At 40.9% G+C, this 20,732-nt stretch overlaps 2 protein-coding genes, 1 long non-coding RNA gene and 5 other non-coding genes across 8 annotated transcripts; 1 reads left to right on the forward strand and 7 right to left on the reverse strand.

Annotated features, from left to right (window-relative positions):
• Positions 1-1,424: 1,424 nt before the first annotated feature.
• Positions 1,425-6,063, reverse strand: LOC127358126 (uncharacterized). The gene is made up of 9 exons (XR_007882342.1): positions 5,954-6,063; positions 4,850-4,920; positions 4,576-4,603; positions 4,358-4,402; positions 3,691-3,753; positions 3,229-3,270; positions 2,534-2,596; positions 1,830-1,882; positions 1,425-1,532 (listed from the first exon to the last, which is right to left on the reverse strand). It is a non-coding gene; the product is annotated as an uncharacterized LOC127358126 (long non-coding RNA).
• LOC127358520 (small nucleolar RNA SNORA18) lies at positions 2,366-2,499 on the reverse strand. The gene has a single exon (XR_007882454.1). It is a non-coding gene; the product is annotated as a small nucleolar RNA SNORA18 (small nucleolar RNA).
• LOC127358514 (small nucleolar RNA SNORA8) lies at positions 3,031-3,168 on the reverse strand. Its single transcript, XR_007882448.1, has one exon. It is a non-coding gene; the product is annotated as a small nucleolar RNA SNORA8 (small nucleolar RNA).
• Positions 3,523-3,656, reverse strand: LOC127358521 (small nucleolar RNA SNORA18). Its single transcript, XR_007882455.1, has one exon. It is a non-coding gene; the product is annotated as a small nucleolar RNA SNORA18 (small nucleolar RNA).
• LOC127358513 (small nucleolar RNA SNORA8) lies at positions 4,058-4,195 on the reverse strand. Its single transcript, XR_007882447.1, has one exon. It is a non-coding gene; the product is annotated as a small nucleolar RNA SNORA8 (small nucleolar RNA).
• LOC127358510 (small nucleolar RNA Z40) lies at positions 4,468-4,540 on the reverse strand. The gene has a single exon (XR_007882444.1). It is a non-coding gene; the product is annotated as a small nucleolar RNA Z40 (small nucleolar RNA).
• Positions 6,064-8,437: 2,374 nt separating the features above from the next.
• On the reverse strand, positions 8,438-15,012 carry chtopa (chromatin target of PRMT1a). The gene is made up of 6 exons (XM_051390967.1): positions 14,750-15,012; positions 12,878-12,967; positions 11,617-11,767; positions 10,075-10,249; positions 9,789-9,935; positions 8,438-9,366 (listed from the first exon to the last, which is right to left on the reverse strand). The coding sequence occupies exons 2-6, from the start codon at positions 12,940-12,942 to the stop codon at positions 9,164-9,166; spliced, it is 741 nt and encodes a 246-aa protein (XP_051246927.1). The 5' UTR covers positions 12,943-12,967; positions 14,750-15,012; the 3' UTR covers positions 8,438-9,163.
• A 41-nt stretch (positions 15,013-15,053) lies between these two features.
• On the forward strand, positions 15,054-19,229 carry snapin (SNAP associated protein). The gene is made up of 4 exons (XM_051391006.1): positions 15,054-15,210; positions 15,948-15,994; positions 16,178-16,296; positions 17,298-19,229. Exons 1-4 carry the CDS (start codon positions 15,095-15,097, stop codon positions 17,403-17,405), a joined length of 390 nt encoding a protein of 129 aa, XP_051246966.1. The 5' UTR covers positions 15,054-15,094; the 3' UTR covers positions 17,406-19,229.
• Positions 19,230-20,732: the final 1,503 nt, after the last annotated feature.

The raw sequence follows: 20,732 nt of genomic DNA on the forward strand, positions 1-20,732 counted from the left end.
TGATACTGACATACTTTGGGCAAGTATCTAACAGTACAACTTTTACATGTTTGGATCACATGAGAAATCACTGGTCAGGAAAGTCACCAACATTTTATTAAATGTTTTCCATACTATTTTTACTCTATACGTGTGCATATCTTTGATATTCAACTTGTTATGAGTCCATAGACCTCCAATACTTTATTGTGCTCCTTGTAGTTTGAGATACAGCTAATTTGTTAAATTTGTATTTTGTTTGTGCAACCTTTATTGATATAGATAGATAATACAAAAATGATGAAAACCCCTCACTTTTTATTGCTTATTCTCATTTTCTACCATTTTAGGAAAAAACAGTAGTCCCATGTGCCCTAAGACTAAATATAGTGAGAAGAAAAACAAACTTTTCATTGAAATTCAGATTTTCAGTTGCAGACACAAATGGTTAAACTAATGACACTATGAATTACCTTTTTTAAATTCTAGAAAATTATGTAGCAAATGACTGACTGTGGAAAATGTGGGTGCCAAAGTGAAACCAGTTGAGAACCACTGCAATAGACTTGTATGGTGTCATGTTTTGGATCATTTACCATTCCTATCTTAGCCTTAATGCAAATCAATTTGAGTAATTCCAAAATAGATGAGATCCAAATATTTACCAGACTTACCAGCAAAATGCTGCTTTATTTATATTACACCCTCCATACAAACATGCAGCCCAGAGGGCTTCAAACTGAAACCACTCATTGAAGGCTAAAAATTAATAAAATGTAAAACATTAAAAACATCCATATTAAAATAAACACCAGGGAGAGGACTAATGTAGAAACCAGTGATTGAAGACTAAAAACTAAGGCTGTAACACTACTGCCAGATTAAGAGGAGAGGGCTTTCATTTCCTTTTAAAGTTACTGAGTGTTTGCTGTTCCAGTATCCAGAGGCAGTGAGTTCCAGTTTAGACAAGGCACTCTCACCAGTGCTTTTACGGGGCACATGAGGAACAGTGAAAAGTGGTGGAGGACCTCAGTGATCTGGCTGGAACATAAAGAGTCTGATGTATGGAGGAGCAAGCTCATTAAAGCCTGACAAGCAAGTAAAATAACTTTATAATCAATTCTTAAAAGATACAGCGCAGTGTCTTCAGCAGAGGACGTGATCTATTTTCCCAATTTTAGTTCAGCAGCGTTCAGAACTAGCTGTAGCCTTCTTCAGTAATCCAGTAGAGAGAATAAAGGTAATCTTTAGTGAGTATTCCGAGTATTTCAGCACCCTTCTGATCGTATTCATAAGGATGATAAAAGGTAGTTTTAATTACCTTGTTACAAAAAGGTTAAGAGACTCATACCAACAGTTTCAGTAAATATGACAACTTTAAGCTGCAGCTTTAACACATTTGATCAGATTTGCTTAGATATTAGGAGAGACAAAAGTGAAGAGCGTTGTGTAGTTATGGAGTTTTTATTTATTGAGTACATTGTAGAAGATACAGCTGCATTTAGAACAGATCCCAGCACAGACAGCGCGCTCTCAGCTGCTCACTCATGGGTCTGAAAACAAAGGAAGCAAATTCAGCTGTTACACTCAAGGGTTGTCCTGTCCGAGGTGAATGCCTGTGACAGTGACAGACTACCAAATGTAACATTAACAAAAGAAACTGGCAGAGCAGTGATGGCAGGTCATGTTCCCAGCAGGTCTTTAATCAGCAGGCAGCACAGAAGCCCACTACGTAAGCCCACTGAGATGGTTTGTTTTCTGGTCAATTCCACAGCAAGTCAGGAACTGAGAATCCCGAAAGCCTTGGTATATGACCAACCCTAACACTACAGCAGACGGACATTACTTACAGTGACAGGCTGCTGAACGCCTCAGTTTGCATCTCTGGGATGGGGTCACCATTCTGAAGAAGAAAAGGTTGTTATACAAACACATCCTGATTCTCTTCTCAGTCTCATTTTGGGTCGTCTTTGCAAAAGCTCAGGTGTAGTACATTCCAGTTTGTTTATTGCAACCTATATGCTACATAGGGGGACGTGATCATGTGACATACACTAAGACAAAAACAAGACTATCTGGAAGTTGCAATAAGTAAGGCTGGTGTGCAATGTGAAAAGTTACAATACTAGTTTTTAAAATTAGATTTCTAAAGCAAATAGGATTCATTCCAGTTTTCTCCAACTCATTAAAATGTGAGCTATGAATTTCAAAGACAAGGAAGCAGAAAGTTAACTTCTACCTCAACTACCTCACTGCTACCACCATCAACAAGATGGAGGTCTCCACTTTTTCCCCACTGTACAGAAACTAAGCCGTCATATCAGCCATCTTTACACATGGCAATAGCTACTACTAAACCCGACAGACGACTGGCACTCCACTGCTCATGTGTACTGCAGTAATATCCCACAAGGCTCATGGCAGGGAACATGTGGGTAAAGCGAGACTACAGAGTTACTATCTGAGGCATTTCCAACGACATGACCCTACAGTGAAAGGTCTGTCGGGATAGACCTCAGCGTATCCAGCCTTCCAACGACGTCAGTTCACTCACCTTCTGTTGTTGATCTCTGCTGAAGCCTGCGCCACCGAGGCTGTATGTCCATGCAGGAGAACCCTGGAGGAACAACCATCAGGATTAAAGAGGAATGTGTTTACTGTGAGCACATGCAGTTTGATAGTTTAAAGTTAAGTTAAAGTTGTAATTTACACACATTACTAAAATAAAAGCGCTGCATCACAGATAACTTAACTCCAACAACTCAATAGTTACATGCCCCTACGGTAGTGTAAATCATGGTCACAGAATTATACTCACTGATGAGTTAACAGCAGTTTCTGCCACACAGCATCATTTCAGCCATTGCAGCCTCCACCACTGATAAGCCACTTGTCCTAGACTAACTACTTCAGTAGCGATTTAGTTACAAACTAGTCACTGCCTTGTTGTCACTCAGTAAAAGCAGGTGTGTGGACAGCAGTCTACCAAAACCAACTGAAACTGCTGATGTGGACCCAACAGCGCATTTAAAATGGACTGCTTCACAGACTGAGTGTTTCAACAGATATACCAGGACTCCAAGCACAGGCAGCATGGAGACCAACGATGCCAGATGTTGAGTTGGTCTAGCACTGACTTATGAACTAACCAGCTGATGAAGCAACTGGCTGCAGATACCGTACAGTGCTGTCGTGGTGTACATCCAATCATTGGACAGATAGTGAGATTGCAGAGACAAATCCACTTACCACTGTTCATTAGTGTCTCATGTTCCTGCTGTCACTGGGACCCTAAAGACAAAAGGACACTGAGTAAAATGCCAACACATCTCCCAACAGACAAAACAATCTTACTGATATGTTGTTGCCCACTTGTACAGCATAAACTAACATCTTCAGTTCATCTTTATCAAGACCACCCTTTTATCCAAACACTTGTAAAGCACACAGACTGTGGCTCCACGTGGACTCTGGTATATGTCAACCTGTCTATTCCCCAGCAGAAGAGCAGGGTCCCTGTGGCTGACACGTCTTTAATAATAAATGTGTACTGCAGTAATATCCCACAAGGCTCATGGCAGGGAACATGTGGGTAAAGCGAGACTACAGAGTTACTATCCGAGGCATTTCCAACGACATGACCCTACAGTGAAAGGTCTGTCGGGATAGACCTCAGCGTATCCAGCCTTCCAACGACGTCGGTTCACTCACCTTCTGTTGTTGATCTCTGCTGAAGCCTGCGCCACCGAGGCTGTATGTCCATGCAGGAGAACCCTGGAGGAATTAGGTAGGAGAGCATGACACAGCTGATTGCAGAGGAGCAGGAGCAGCACATGCAGTTATTGGTGCAGGGATGCTTTCATTAATGCTGCAGTTGCATCGTTTCTAGTCATAAATTGAAATGTCTGAAACTGCATTTCTACTAGTCACAATGCCAAATTAGTTTTCTGAAGAATTCTATTGCAGATATCCAGAATGTTCTTTGCGCTTAAAAAAAAATAAAAAAGATTCAAAGATTGACACTGCTCCATGGTATAGTCATTTAGCAGTCGGGTATGTTAAGTATAAGCACATGATCAAATGTTTCAACAGATATACCAGGACTCCAAGCACAGGCAGCATGGAGACCAACGATGCCAGATGTTGAGTTGGTCTAGCACTGACTTATGAACTAACCAGCTGATGAAGCAACTGGCTGCAGATACCGTACAGTGCTGTCATCAGTTCCTAGTTAGAGCACTGTGATTCTGGTGGCTCTTAGTTACAGTACGCTTGTTTTCGTCCTGATACCGCATGTGTTCATTTATAAGAGCTACCTGTTGGTTTGTTTTGCCACTCGGTGGTGGTGGTGATGTCAGTGCACGCTCTGTGTACTTACATTATGTGGTTTCATCAGTGCTGAAAGCCAGGACAGTGAGCAGACCTGCAGAAGGCATGTTGAAGGTGAGAATGTGTTTCCAGAAGCAATAGCATCAGTTATCAGCAGTGTGCTGTTCAGAGAGGCAGCTGTCAATCACACTTCAGAGCAGTTGAACATATTACGCCAATCATCATAACACCTGGTCAACAGTAAGTGTACACTGTACTATAACTCACCCAGCTGGCCTAAGGTCTTCTCCAGCACCTGGCAGACACAAACAGTTTTAATTTACTGCCACTGAAACAGAAACAAGTTGGCAAAATGTAACAGCTGTCAATTCCCATTAGTAACACTGCTGCTGATTCAACAGCAGTGGGTTGCAAGAGAATGAGTTGCTCTGTGCACTGTATGAGCTCTAGGGCCCACCTAACAGGACCAGAGCTCATACTGTGCCAACATTGTAAGGCTGCACATTATCAAAGTCCCAATATGGCCAGGACCAATACTAACCTCATGTCCCAGAGGGGGAAGCACAAACTGTAGGAGACTGTCTCCCCATCACTTTCAGCAACAAGGTCATTCTGCAAAGAGAGGAGGGTTCCATGTTGAAAAGTTCCCATTAATTGATGCGTAACCCGCTGAGGAGCTACACATTCTCAGGGTAACTCATGCATACAGAGGGTGAATGTGCCAGGCCTCATTGGCACCGTTCAGCAACCAGCAGTGCAGAGGTGAAAGCAAAACCTGACATTATATAGCCACCGCTGTTCTGGGATCAGCCCCACTGCACAGGAACAATCCCACTGACTAGTCTGCACTGTGGCACTGAATAATCATGAATGATCATGGAGAATGAGGTCTACTACATTAGCTCACATATTTGACAACCTGTTTAACCAGTTAACTTGATTAAAGCTGCAGTAGGTAATATTTTCTAAAAATAAAATCATATTTGCTGAAACTTCACTATATCCTGAGTACATGAGACAGATAATCTAAAAAAAAAAAAAAAAAAGTGATGTTCCCCAGGCTCATTCTAGCGCTCTAATAGCGTTACTATTGGGATCAGAGTCAAAGTGATAGAGTCTCGATTGCGGCACGTAAACACAACACTCTGGGCCTCTGGGAATGAGACTCAACTATGTAGGCTTCCAACCCAAAGTGTCGTTCTATCTTTCTCTGCTCTGATTGGTTGTTTTTGTTCGGGCCGGTGGACTCTTGCTAATCCCATTATGAGCACTAGGAGGAGCCAGAGGACGCTGATGGTTTCATACATTATCTGTCTCAGGTTCTACTGTCAGGATATAGGGAAAGTTTAAACAAATATAAAATGTACCTACTGCAGCGTTAACTACAACCGGAACAACTCAACATGAACTAGTGCACTCATATTTTATTTAAATATTTAAGGAAATCGTTACTCATTTTAACTCAAGCTAGCTGGCAGCTAGCTTGATGCTAAACGAAGACAACGTGGTTCCCACAATGTAAGTACGTCACGCTGTAAGTGTCCAATAAAAGCGCAGCTAACGTTACTTCACCAATGTATGTCTCTAGGCTGACTCAGCAGACAGTCCGGCACATATTCAGTCACTTTATAGCGGTTATATTTACCCAATGTCCGTGTTCTGTCCGTGTTCTCTCCGTCAGCCTCCCAACACGACAGACTACCGAGCTAAAAGGAACTCGTCTCCTGCTGCAAAGCAATTTATAGGATGCGTTACGTCAGTTGAAACCGCTTTCCGACAACCAGTTCTGCGTTAGGTTCACGGCAACTCGGAAATCGTGGCAACATATCTTAAGATTTATCTGGGATATTATTTTTAACTTAGTTACAAACTTTATAAGGATCAACACTACATTCATTTATCACAATGTAAATGTGCTAAAGTGAAACCTCACTTTGTTTTGAAGAGGAATTGAACTATTAACAACTTCAGGATAACAACAAAAAAGCTGTTAAAACTGTGAGACTGTGTTTATTTATTTATGGTGACCCCTGGAATGTTTTATAGTAATCTTTTATTTATTTGTTTGTTTATTTTTATCATATTGTTATTGTATACTGTGTGTGTATTCACTTATATATCTGTATAACTGGTATCCATTATTTGTGTCATTGTGTTGCTAAATGAATTGAATTGAGATTGACCAATAGATCTATAAGCTCCGTATCTACCTCTAGCCACACTTTCTTAGTTACACACATAATATTTTGATATATAGATATTATTATAGAATAAAAGAGGCTGAACTTTCTACTACAGATTTTCCTCCTCCCTCAAACTGAAATAATATATAGTATTACAGCCTAGTATAAATATTACTTCAGTTTTAATGTCATTTTAAAACATATTCAGATAGTATAAATGTATTCTTTGCATAGAAGCATGCATGACTGAACCAGCACATTAATTGGCTTTGAATATTAAAGGAAACTGTGTGTCTTCTAGTTAACTTTGGCTAAAGTGATAAATAAATGTACATTCTTAGACAGCACTAGCACTTTCCAGTGAGCCCACATGCACAGTAACAGCACGTTGACTCTGTTTGACCTGAGTAGAACAGAACCTCAATAAGTATCATTGGTAATACATGTGTTTACCCTACTATTTCATGTCAACATAGCTGCTGTGAAAAGGTTATAGAAAGATCTCTCATTCCCAGCATCGGTATTTGACAACCCAGGAATGAGACTCAACAATCAACCGTCTTTCTTGAGTGTGATTGGTTGTTTTTGTTTGAGCCCGGTGGATTCTTGCAAATGCTAAATATGACAAAAAGTTATTTTTATAAAAATGACCGACTGCAGCTTTCATAATAAACTTCATGAATACAGTACTTTAAAAAACAAAGTTACAAAGTGCTTTACATGGTTGAACCAGGATTAAAACTGATAAATTAAAAATATAATGAAATAATCTATGAACTCATATCGTTAAACTACAGACTCTAAAAGTGGTGGCATAGGTCAGACAGCTCATGTATCCACCAGTTTATCAACAGATATTCACTCAACAGACAGCAGTACAGTTGTAACAATATAAGGTATGTCATGTGACACACACCTTCATGAGATTCAACACAGCCGCAGCTTCACACTGAGGACTTCATTTATTAGGGTTAGTCAGGGTGTTGCTGTTGTCAATGTTGTCTCAATGGAAATTCTGTTCTACAATAAATTGAATGGAACTTTAAGGCTGCAGTACTAACTTTCAGAAAATGTTCATTATCATGTCGTATTTACTGAAACTTTCACTATATCCTGACAGGAGTACATGAGACAGATCAGGTTCCTCTGGCTCCTCCTAGAATCCACCCGGCATAAAAGAAAATAATCAATCAGAGCCAAGAAACATAAAACACTCTGGTTTGGAAGCTTCCCAATCCGAGTGATCTGGAACATCCAAGTCACATAATTTTTCATCAAGATAGGCCAACAGACAAACCATTTACACTACAATTTTATGCTTTTTAAATTTTTTTTGCCTTTTCAGGCCTCTAATGATTGAAATAAGACGTACACATATACAACTAATGATGGGTCAAAAGTAGTCGCTTTAAAGCTCCAGTGTGTAACATTTAGGAGGATCTATTGTCAGAAATGAAATATAATATTAATAGCTATGTTTTCATTAGTGTATAATCACCTGAAAATAGGAATCATTGTGTTTTCATTACCTCATAATGAGCTGTTTTTACCTACAGAGGGAACGTCCTCAGAGGCTGCAATATTGAACCGCCCTTTTTATACAGAAGCCCAGAATGGCCAAACGAAACACTGGCTCTAGAAAGGGCTGTTTGTTTTCCACACATTTCTTAGCCACTGTAGTTTTTCCCTTTCACACATGGAAGGGGATACACCATTAGATGCCACTACATCCTACACACTGGACCTTCAAGGAGTCAATAAGGTTGGGAATCTCCGCCAACATCTGTCTACATCCACTGTGGAAGTACCACATTTGAGCTCTTCTTTTTGACTTTGCCATTACTGACTGATTTAATTGTTCACTCTGAGATAAACAACATTTCAACTCACTTCATTTGATCTGTGGTCAACATTTTACTCAAGGGAAATTCATACAGTAGACACAATTAGGGAAATCACAATTTCCATTTTAATTAAAACCTATTTTACTTGCTTTGGGTAACGTCATACAAATGCTCTCAAGTACAAGTTAAGAGTGCCAGCGCTGCACTGAGGAGTGCTGACGGGTGGAAGATACAGAGAAACAAAAGAACTTCTACATCTTTTAAATACAAAGACAAATGGGTACTTGGCTTAAAACTTTTTTTTTTAAACAAATAATTTAGAAATGTCTTGAATTGCAAATGATTCCAAGACAGACAAATTAATGAATCCCAAAAGATCTGAGTACAGCAACGCTAAAATCTAATTAAAAAAAAAAAAAAAAATAATGGAATTCAACACACCTCATCTCCTGGACCGTCACCAATTTTAAGCCATTACAGATATCTGTTTTAAGTGTTTCTCAGGTCATATATAAAAAATAAAAAAACAAAAAACACAAATCTATAGACAGCAGGGTTCGTTAATATTTTAAAAAGGTCCCTTCACACAGTTATTCCAGAATTAAAAAGGTTTTGCAGGAGCGGGTTGATGCAGGATCGAATGGAGGTCGAAGCACATTCAGGTGATTTTCCTGCTGTTCAAAGCTAAGAGTCCTGGGTCACCACTCATCTAACTTAGTAACACAATCATTTCTCAGCACATCGATCTGGTATAAAATACACTACACGGTATGTGTGAGTTCAGCTGTGCAGTTCCGCAGTGTGCTTCTGCTTCAGAGTCCTTCAGCATCACTCCATGCTGTCTGGGTCTGCCTGGGCCATGTAGGCGTCCAGTTCAGCATCCAGGTGACCTTTGGTCTTTGACATGTAGGCGTCCAGCTGGTTGTCCAGCTGTTCGCGGGTCACGACTGGTCTGCCGACGCCTCTGCCCCGCCCACGGCCGCGCCCCCCTCGGCCAGCGAAACCACCTCGCCCGCGCAGTCCACCGCGGCCTGTTGGACAAAAAAAACCCAAAAGACACAGCAATGGTGACTGGATAGCACTGATCTAGAGACAGTACATTTTTTTCTATTTATAATGTCTCCTTTAGCTTCAGCCTATGACAAAAAATATATATAATAAAAAAATAAATTACCTACTGCAGCGAAAAGTAAGAAGTACAATTTTTTTCCACACTTGAGTATGAGAATTGGGGTTCACTGCCAGTAGGTTTTCACATGCAATAAATATACCTTGGTATGCTGGTGCATAACAATAAACAGTATTAGAAAAATGGAAATGGATGAAAGCAAGTACCGTAAGTCAATAAGCAGGAAAGTTCACAAAATATGAAACAAATTGTATAAACAATATACAATAAGGATTGCTTTTTTTTTTTTTTAAAATAAGAGAAAATACAAGATCAGTCCCTGACCTCGGGCTACTCCCCCCCGTGCTGCTCCTCGGGACAGAGCTCCTCCTCTGCCAGCAACTCCTCCGCGGTGGCGGCCTCCTCTACGCATTGCCAGACGGCCAGCAGCGCCACGGCCTCGCATGGGGCCGCCTGTAAGCACTCGCTTCCCTGTGCAACACAAAATGACATCACTCAATGCAAACCCAGTAAACGGAGAAAAGGCACAGCCCTGCAACAGCTTGAGCATGCAGTTGGATTCGGAGCCATATTCACAGGGGAGATACTATGCAAGGTTGTGGATACACACCTCTCATGGACAGTGCTCCTCTCATTGCGCCTCCTCTGGCTCGTCCTCTGAGGCCTCCCCTGGTCATCCCCCGCATCCCACCTCTGCCACCGACAGCTCCTCCGCGCATCAGGGCCCCAATGGGCCGGCCCAGCCTGGCCTGGATGTTGCTCTTCCCCAGGCGCTGCTTCAGGCTCTGACACAAGATATTCATGGATGCAGTTATGACAAATTTAAGCTGAACAAACAAGGCGGGCAATTGAGAGGAACAGTAATCCGACAGGTGGTGGTTACAGTGACGCTGGGCTCAGAGGACCTCTGTGTGAAAAAACTACCAACTTCAAGTTCATTTGAATCCGTGGATGCAGGGCTCCAGCGAAAAAGCTACACCAGCTTCAACACAACACAATTTTATCTGGCAAAGCGCTGCATTCACTATTAGAATTGCAATTGTTGAGACCAAAGACATAATAGTTGCCGCCATGATAACTATTTCAAGTATCATAAACCGCTGTGGCTTGTTTTGGTATCTGATAAACTTTGAAATTGTCTGACAGATATTGCGATATGATTCCCGATTAGTGGGGGAATGATCATTTTTGTATCATTAACTTTCAAAATTGAAATCATGTTATGTTCAACTCTGTTGGGATCTGTACTAAACATTATATTCTTACATCTGGAGAACAAGATTAGAAGAGCAGGCATCTCTGCAGCTCTACAGTGCTTCATTATAATGCGGTTTGTCACATTTTATCAAATGCAGCTTCTGTGATATTGATATTGCGATTTCAATAATATTCAGATTAATTGTGCAGCCCTACTTTAAATGCATAAATCAGTCAAACCACCCGGACTTCCTGGATCGTGTTTTACTGTCTCAGCAGAATCAACAAACACAGCCCCATGCTGTTTTAATGCAGGGCTGGATCCCCACTAAGTCTGTTTACTACAGGCAAAAGCTTGATGAGTCAGCCACACAACTACTTAAATTGCAAGGGTACAGTCACACATATGCCAATGCAGGCTCCTCCTGCTCTCTTAAGTATACCTACTGTGGCATAATGTGGCACATGGAAATCATTTGGTTGGTTTGTAGTCTGTTTTAGGGGTCAGCCCCACACACAGATTTACCATTGGCTGAGGCTGCTACTTAAAGTCCAAGTACGGTTTAAGCATTGAACTCTTCTTTTGCCCCTCACTCGCACAGAATAGTCGCCAATGATGATTTCGCTATGTGTGACCGTTCTCCAACATCTGTGGACAGACGTGCCTCAGCCATAGTATAAAGGTATGAAAACAATTCAGTGGCAACTAATTTCACATTATTTAGACTGGACTTTGAGATAAATATCTGGGTCTTTAGCTACTAGATGTTACACTGTCCTCCTTTGGTGAAGGGTAGGTAGCTCCCATTAACATCTCACGCAGGATGTAGCTACAGTTCACTCATGAAATATACCACTTTTTCTGTCTTATTTGAGAGGACTAATATACATGTAGAAGACAACAGAGAGTCAAACAGTATTGGTGCAGGTGGCTCGGTCTGATCTTTGCCCTCACCTGCTTGTGATTCAGAGCTGCTTGCACTGAGGGCCGGTTTTCCATCTGCTGGGCCAGCCGGCGATTACGGGCACTGGCCAAATGCTGCTGTTGCATGGTGGCTCGAATGCTTACCGCAGTGGGCTGCTTGTTCTTCAGCATGTTAGTGAAGCTTTAGAGGTGGGAGGGAAAAAAGAGGGAGGAAGTAAAAGAAGGGGACAGGGGATATAAAGAGGAGGAGGAGGGAGCAGGGTTCCACATCAAGTCATTTCTCATATTATGGATGCAGCCACACAGACTGTGCTGGCTCTTTTGTCATGTAAGTTCCACTTGCAGGCACTCATTTTCTCTCTCAATCATAAGACAAACCAGAATGATTCATAGTTGAATTTAGTGTGTGTTCAAACAAGCACAAAAGAAAAGGAAAACCAAGATAAAGAAACTTAGAAGACAGACTGAAGGACAGAAGCAGAGAGGAGGTGCCAGAAGAGGAGCACGATTTGCCACTTACAGGCCTCCAGCTGACTGGCTGGGGTGTCGTCATGCAGCAGCAGCAGAGGCCCCGGGCGCGAGGAGTGCTTGGCCACCCAGCCACTTACAGCATGGACCGTGACTAGTGGTTAAACCACCGAGTGACTGAGAGCAGGGAAGGAGAGATGGGAGGGGGGAAAGGGGAGCTCATTGTCACGTCCAAGCTAGGACTGAGTGCCTGGTCTTTAATAGACTTGGAGCGGAGAGGAGAAAGACAATGACAGGAGAGGATGATGAAAGAGTATGTGCTTCACTTCCACTGGTTTGAGAGAGAAAAGTCTGAGAGGCACAAAGCATTAAGAGGTGCCCCATCTCCCTGGTTTAGCTTAAGCCTTCCTCGCCCCTTTCAAGGCGTATACTTGATGTATACTGTGCTGTGCAAGTAACAGGGAGCAGGAGTGCCATGGCTTTTGTAGGACAGTGGTCTGGTCCAGCATAGGCTTACCAAGGCTTACCAAGTATGACCACTACCATCTCCCCTTGTCTACATGTGTGCACTGCTCACACAAGATATTTGAACCAGGCAAGCTCCCTCTGCTCTGTGTTACAACCACATTAATCTCTGGAGCACCAACAAATGTTGACGGGAAAGTTGAGTGAGCAGTGCACACACTGGGGACAGTCAGAATAGCATCCATGTCGGGTCCGGTCCCCAACAGTAGCCTTCCGTAGGGAGCACTAGACCCTTCACAAGCCAAGGCTGGCCCTTGCATCTGGTGTCTAACTGCTGACAGGGTGCGTGGCGCCTCACCGCTCATTTAGGGACACTTTGGTGGTGCTTTTCAGGACGACTTTTTGGGAGGAGGGTGCGCTCATTTTGGAAGACTTCGCTTGCAGGCTCCTGGGAATAGACGGGACAGAAAATAAAACAATGTGAACTCAAAATTTCTAACAACTTATGGTATCTGAGTGAACATTTGGCTTAACATTACATCAAATGTTGTAAGTGAGTGTGTTCAGTTCGGCCAGTATCTGATCCACCAATTAGCACTTATTTTAGCGAGAAATATTAACTATCAAAACGGCCCGCCTCACATTGAAAGAGTGCAGCTACAACGGAGGCTGAGCCCGTTAAGGAGACAAAATGTAACAGTTGTACTGAATACACTTAATTTTATAGATTATATTGATGCCAAATTGACAAGAAGACAGCTGACATATGACACCCTTTATCTTGTGTTTCTGGAGTTACGTGCATTTATGGACAAGTAAGGAACTATTAAAATGTGATATTTCTTAAAAGGGAGTTTGGTGCATGTAATAATTACTGACTGATCAGGCTAATTATCAGCTTATTGTATTCAGTTTCTAACAGCAGTATGCTGTAAATGGTTGCCTTTTGTGTGCACTTTTTAAAACTACTTTGCTAATTAAACACGATGTACCTGTAATATTAAAGACTCCGGATGAAACGTAGCTGGGAAACCTGACAGACAGTGGAATTACTCAGTGAAAGATCTGGTAGTGTGCAACCTCCTGTTGCTGTTCTGTCAGGTAGTGTGAAAAACACGACTTCAAGGTGCAAGATTAAATGACAGATAGCTTTGTATTGTGAACAGCACGCCGATCTGAGCCTTTAAAAGCCATGTAGTGTGACCAAGGCATTAGTATCATTGGTAATGCCTGTGTTCACCCTACTATGTCACATCAAAATGGCTGCTGTGAAAAGGGTCTATTATGTTGAAAAGAATGTATGCATATATTAACATCCAGACAAAAGATGGTGGGAAATCATAGTCACTGCATTAAAAGTGCAGTAGGTAACTCTCACAAAAGAAGTTTGTAAAATTTTCACCATATCCCGACCGTAGTTAATGAGAAAATCAGGTTCCTCTGGCTCATTCTACATCTCCTAATGATAACGAAAACCATCAAACAGAGCCTAGAGCCAACACAAACATGCTTTGGGATGGTGACTTGAAGATAGCTGATTGTTGCGTGTTAGTGCTCCTAATGGCATTTGCAAGAATTCCCCTCTTTAAGCATCCAACACAAAACATCTTCCCATCTTTCTCGGCTCTGATTGGTTGTTTTCATTCAGGCCCGGTGGGTTGTTACAAATGCCATTAGGAGCACTAGGAGGAGCCAGAGGAACTGATTGTTTCACACAATAGTGAAAGTTTCAACAATTAAAAAAAAGTTGTTTTTTTTTTTAAAAAATAAAAAATGACCTCCTGCAGCTTTTTTTTTTTTTTAATCCTTCAGTTAACCAAAACTATACTACTGTACTGTGAACCTAATCACAAGATGGTGGGGTCTGTGCAATTACCATTAGTAAAACAACTGAGTAGGTCAACAGCTGCCAGGCCATATATCATTAGTGCCACTGTTTGTGTTCATTTCCTCCGCTCCAGATTAAGCAGTACTAGTTAATCAGTACTCTGTGGTTACATGAATGCCTCGATACTCAACACACACGACTGAATCTGTCAGGAACATTCATTTAGTGAGATACTTTGAGAATACAGCGCACCCTTTACAAAATTAATAATAGACAAGTTAGCTGGGCGGACCTCGACTTTAAATAGGCCCATCATCTGCTATTATTAACTCTAGATACACTTATTTGTATGTAAGAAGCTCACTCAGAATTCAAAGGTCTAAAATAACCATTTTTACTTACAGTGAACGTTGCGTCGGTGGAGAAAAGCCTTACAGCCAGCTAGAGTTAGCGTCGGTAGCTAGCTAGTAGCAGCCTTGTGCGACCGTGTAGGGCGTCCTTATATTCTTTTGTTTAAATCTAATCTATAATATGCTAGCTTCCTAATTAAACCCTGCACAAGAAATTAGCTAACTCTAGTGTCTTTTTTCAGAATTAATGTACAATGCCAGAGACACGGTTTGGCGATGTGTCTCCCCAAAATGGTGCTGCTAGCTAAGCGGACTACTCTCTGGAAGAAAATGGAGAGGTTCTTATGACGTCACGGGGTCGTAACTTCCGCCCTAGCTGTGTTGATGATTTACTAAAATGGCTGCGGCGGCGTTAGTAGAGACTTCTTCAGGTAAAGATGTTATTGCCGAGGGGTTGCTCGACCTCCTGAAACCAGCTATCCAGCAGCTCGACCTGCATGTCCACTCAGTCAGGTACATTGGAATTCCTTATTGCAGCTGAATTGATATTATTTAATGACGCACGGCTGCTGCCAGTCCCTTGACAGTCTCGTGACTTTGCAGAATACGTCGACCCGGTGCTGTTTATTATTTTATAATTCACAGTAGACCTTTTTCACAGCAGCCATTTTGGCATTAAAAAGTAGGATAAACACGGGTGTTACCAATAATAATGATTATGGTTCTGTTCCATTTAGTATAGCAGAGCTTTTCCAGTGAAAGGCACCCTGACTGTTCGACCCCAGACTTAGACTTCTCTTTATTGAGCCTTTTGGGATGACTCCCGCGGGGAAATTGAATTACCAGCAGCTTACAAAACACTACTACAAAAAAATACTGCATAAGAAAGAACCTGAATGGAACAGAACCGTAATTAGGGTTAGGGTTAGGGTTAAGTATCACTGGCAGCATCTGTGTTTACCCTACTGTTTCATGTCAAAATGGCTGTCTATGGAGATGTTACTTCTTTAAATACATCTCAGCCAACTCTCCCACTGGTATAATTAGCCTTTATTGTTGCCCTGGAGTGTTTAAGCATTGGTATTGATAACCTGAAAGACTACCGTTGTCATTTTGATTTAATGTTATATTTTTAAATGATGAATAAACACTAACCTGCTCAAAGGGTTTGCACTTATATTTCACTGCATTCTCTATTTTGTATCATCTGTGTTTCCTTTGGATTAATGTGATTATTCTATTCTTTGCAGAGAAAGCCAGGTAGAATTAAGAGAACATATAGACAATCTGGCCACAGGTAATTTGCTGTATAATTTCTCTTAAATTCCTGACTCAGGTGGTTTTTTTTGTATTAAGTGGCCAATATCTTTAAAAAATAAAAATTAAAAAATACTAAATTCCGGTACATGAGTACATAAAATAGCATGTGTTTGCTAACCTTTGTTTTGGTCTTGTGTGTTGTCATGTACATTGTTTGCAGAGTTATGCAGGATAAATGAACATCAGAAGGTGGCTCTAGACCTGGACCCTTATGTAAAGAAGCTGCTGAATGCAAGACGTAGAGTAGTGTTGGTAAACAACATACTGCAGAATGCTCAGGTCAGTGGCAAGTCTTTGGTGTGTAACTTCCTCTCCGAGTTCTTAAAGCTGCACTAAATCAACAATTAACAATGTGTCATCATGTGAAAGGTGTTGCTCGTAGTGACAGACCCGCAGAGAGCAACACCTCTGCAGCTCCCCAGCAGGCAGCTGTTTTCAGTGAAAAAGCTCCCTGTAAAAACCTACTGTACTACCTGCTCAGCAGCAATCTGCAAGACACAGCTGAGACTAGCCAGTGAACACAGTGAAGCATTTAGCAGCTAAAGACCCAGCTATTTTAAAACTGAATATTGGACCTCTGGTGCATATATCTGGTGGACAACTCCAAATGTTTGCCTGCCTTTCTGGTCCAGTATCAACTTGTACAGTGTGATGTAGAAACTTGAAGCCACCGGTGCACATCCACTGAGAATGGACTTTACAGTGACGGAGGAGACATCTTGTGTCCAGCAGCAAAACTTTAGAAATGAACAACATTTACATATTCATAGATTCTAGAAGTTTTATTGAGGTAGGGGGAGGAGATAACTTTTTAAGTAATTTGATGTGGAAATTATACTTTTTTGCAGAAAAACATCACACACATTATTGTTCCAAGCAGACTTTATCTATCTTTTAAAGCTGCAGTAGGTTACTTTATGAAAATAAGGAAGAGCCAGAGGAACCTGATTTTTACCATCTGCAGCTTTAATACATGTCTGGATGGGTTCTTCACTATTATAATCTATACTATAGTCTTTAATATGCTATATTCTACACAGCTGGTGGTGCTGCTTATACTGCTACCTTTACTACTATTCACTGCTACTATTATAACTACTACTACCACCACTGACATTACTACCGCTAAAAATAGTATTACCACATATATTACCACTATACTGCTATGATGGTTAGTATCACCACCATAATTACAAACTGTTTAAGTTTAAAAACAGAGAAACACACAAGCTAAAAAACAATATGCAAGCTGCAACATAACCTAAATATCCTGTCTCCAGGAACGTCTGAGGAGACTCAACCACAATGTGGCCAAAGAGACGGCAAGAAGAAAGACCATGCTGGAGGCTTCGGGAGTGTTCACCTCTCGCTCCCCCAGTAAACCCTGAGCTGCTGCCTCCTTCTCATCTGCACAGCAAAACTGTGAACTGTCCTGGAGGGTAACCGTAACACGAAGAGGACTGGTCTTCCTTTGCCATTTGCTTAGCGGTTTGTCTAACGATATGCTGGTGTCTGGAACTGCTTTGTCTAATGTTGTGTCATCATTAAAATCCAAGCTGCTATGTACAGTGTTAGGCAGCTGCAAATAGGTTATTGTCTTATCCTCTGGCAAAGTATGACAGAATCAACTCTACAGCATCACCTTACATTGTACATTAAACACTCATAGCCACCTAAACGTAATGACCATCCACATTTATTTTTCTTCTCATCGAGTGTTCCTGAGCTCTGAGTGACATTTATGTAATAATTCATATACATCGATTCTGCAGATAAGGAAAAAAAATGTACTCATGACTAGCACTGTAATGTCACTCAGCATGCAGGATAGATGGTCTGAGTAATCTTATGGACCAGAATAACAGATCCTTGTTCCACTGCTAGAAGCATTGTCCTAAAATGCATGTCTTTAAAATGTCAGGTGGTCTTTATGCCTTCTGCTCTCTGGCTTTGGGAAATTGTTGTCCACAAATGAGTGGCTCAGTTTAGCTGCGGTTTACAAAGAGTTTAAAACACAGCTGCATTCTAAACTGGACCTAATTGCTGCGTCAAAACCAACACAACAATGTTATCATTATGTAGTACACACATGGATGTATTATGAGAGCTTAATACATCCATGAGTGCACTGGTTTCCCACCAACATGAAAGGCGTTCCGTTCTGGTTTGTGCACCTAATTTTTAAACGCTCGGAGCACGTTTAAAAAAATGAACAGAACCAGTTTATGAACCTTTGGTGGAAACACACTGCAATGTTTGACTGCTAACCAGCATGCACTGGGGTAATATAATTATTATCCCATCTGTGCTGCTGCAATATTACTGATGTCATTGTGATTGGAATCGTGTTCTGCAATGTTTCCACTGTTGTTGACGTTTCCACTTTGATGTACAATTAGTCAGTACAGGTAAATGCAGTTAGTGAGGCACAGTTAAGGAGATTCTCACCCTTAATGATCTGTTATGGCCACATTCTGGATGTGATGGGCTTAAGTCCAATGAAAAAATGCATATTAGGGAGAAATGTTTGGAAATAAAGCAGTCTATTGATTTTTAATGTCACCTTTAGATATTCATATTCAGTGCTTTACTAATGTGCCACAATAATGTAATGTTTTTCATATCTTCATTTGGGGGCTTTTCCAAGCAAATATTGCTTAAAATATTGATTAAGTCAGCATATATTTCTGCCACCCCTTAAAGTCTCCTATGCCAGCCTCTGAACACCCCATAAATATTTCTCTAGACCCGCCCCTGGGCAGGTTTAAGTTAAACCTTAGACACACTGACCTCTACAGGAGTTTGGGTGATTTCTACCGCACACAGGACCTGGTTCAGACTAAACCACACATCTTCTGAGGACATGGCAGTGGGATTTAAATGATCTTCTGATCCAGGCAACACAGGTTTGAACCGGTCTTAAACTTGGCTGGCTCTTTTTCTTTAATAAGTAAGTAACATGTTCCACTCTGAGTTTTCTGTAAAGCTCTGCTGACATAAATGTGTTATGTGAGCAAATCAACACAAAGCATAATTATATTCAATTGGTTTAATATTCGATGATGTGTACAGTGTCGTGTCTCTCTTAATATGCAATGAATGAATCCCTATAACACTTGTGATTTTCAGTTTTTGTATGATATTGCTTCTTTATGAATGTTTATAAAATATACATTAACATCTGTGCTCATGTTTTTGAGCTTGTGTATAAATTGTTTCTTAAAAGACTCATTTGTCAACCTACTGATGAAATTAAGGCAAAGCCTGTAATGTTAATTGTACCCCACAATTTGAATGTGTTGTGTTGCTCAGCAAACTTCATGGCAGTCTGGCTGGTAGAGCATCATTTCATGGTTGTGGTAATTCCTGGGTTTTACCAGATTTTTCTTTTTTTAATGGAGAGTAAATTCTCCATACATATTTTATGCTCGCCTGTAGGCAAATCACACATTTTCCCATGTTCAGTTAAGCTGCTGACTGAAATACTTCAGGACTTTGGATCAGGACCAATGGAGCACTGTCTCTATTTTACCTATAATTATTATTAAATTACAACGTTATTTCTGGGAAATAACAGACTGCAAAGTAAATAGCTATTATCTGGCCATTATGTAATGAGAGATTCTTTGTCTTCAAGGTTTTGGCATTTTTCTAATGATCACCATAATCTTTTCTCTAGACGATCTGTATATCCACATTTCAAAACTGTAAGTCAGTTAAATATCTAGTCATAGTCCACAGTGTCGGTCAAAGGAAATATTTACTTATTAGTTCACAGTCTTATGGACTCGGGGCAGGGAAACCACCAGGGGTGTGTCCTGTGTGAAACTATATGATCTAACACATTCATTGGTACTAAACTTCCCATGCTAGCAGGTCAGGATGGTCCAAAGTTGGGCTAAATTTTGTGATGGAAAAACTATCATGGCCATATTCAAAGGGATCCCTCGACCTTTGACTTCAAAATATTTGAATGAAAATACCCATGAGTCACCTCTTTGCAAACAGTATTGAAATTGCATAAATTGGGAATGACTGGAAAGCTGAGTCACATACTTAATGCCACCCTCACCCCTTCTCATTCAGTAGTGTTCTGTAAGCGGATTTATTTTTTTCCTAGGATGGCGAAGGCATTACATAGTTGTCCAACTTTATGGAGTATGGAATAAGGAATACTTCGCTATGCTTCAAAATGCATCTATGGTCTCACCTGTCTGTGAGCCAGTATTGATGCAAAATCTGCACCTCTTTTGTAGCTAATGTTGGTTTCATAATGATCCTTACTGCCTGAAGTCAAACAGCACAAGTTGACAGTCCCTCCAGGATTTCTTGGCCTAAATTGCCTGATTTCACGGGCGGCTTTTCTAAAAATATTCTGATGCATGTTGCTATGTATTGCAATGAAATTGAGGGAGAATGTAACAAATGCAAAAATAGTTCCGAATCTAAGGCAAATTATTAAAGCAAGAATAAAATTGCTATAAGTTTGGTGACGTATGGCTCAACGTTTTGCATGGGGGATTGCTATGATTGGTGGAACTTGTGGGAAGGTACACTGATGGTCAAATTTGTGGAAAAGTGGTGGTGGCGATTGGACAAAACTGCAAGGTCACGCATAATTCATAAGCATTGGTTGAATTTGTATTGATTGTTGGGATTGCGACATTGCCTCTTAAAAGGACGTCTGTCCTTGCTACTGTCACCAAGTGCTTGCT

Source organism: Dicentrarchus labrax, unplaced genomic scaffold, assembly GCF_905237075.1.
Source record: "Dicentrarchus labrax unplaced genomic scaffold, dlabrax2021, whole genome shotgun sequence".
In the NCBI taxonomy this organism is placed as follows: domain Eukaryota; kingdom Metazoa; phylum Chordata; class Actinopteri; family Moronidae; genus Dicentrarchus; species Dicentrarchus labrax.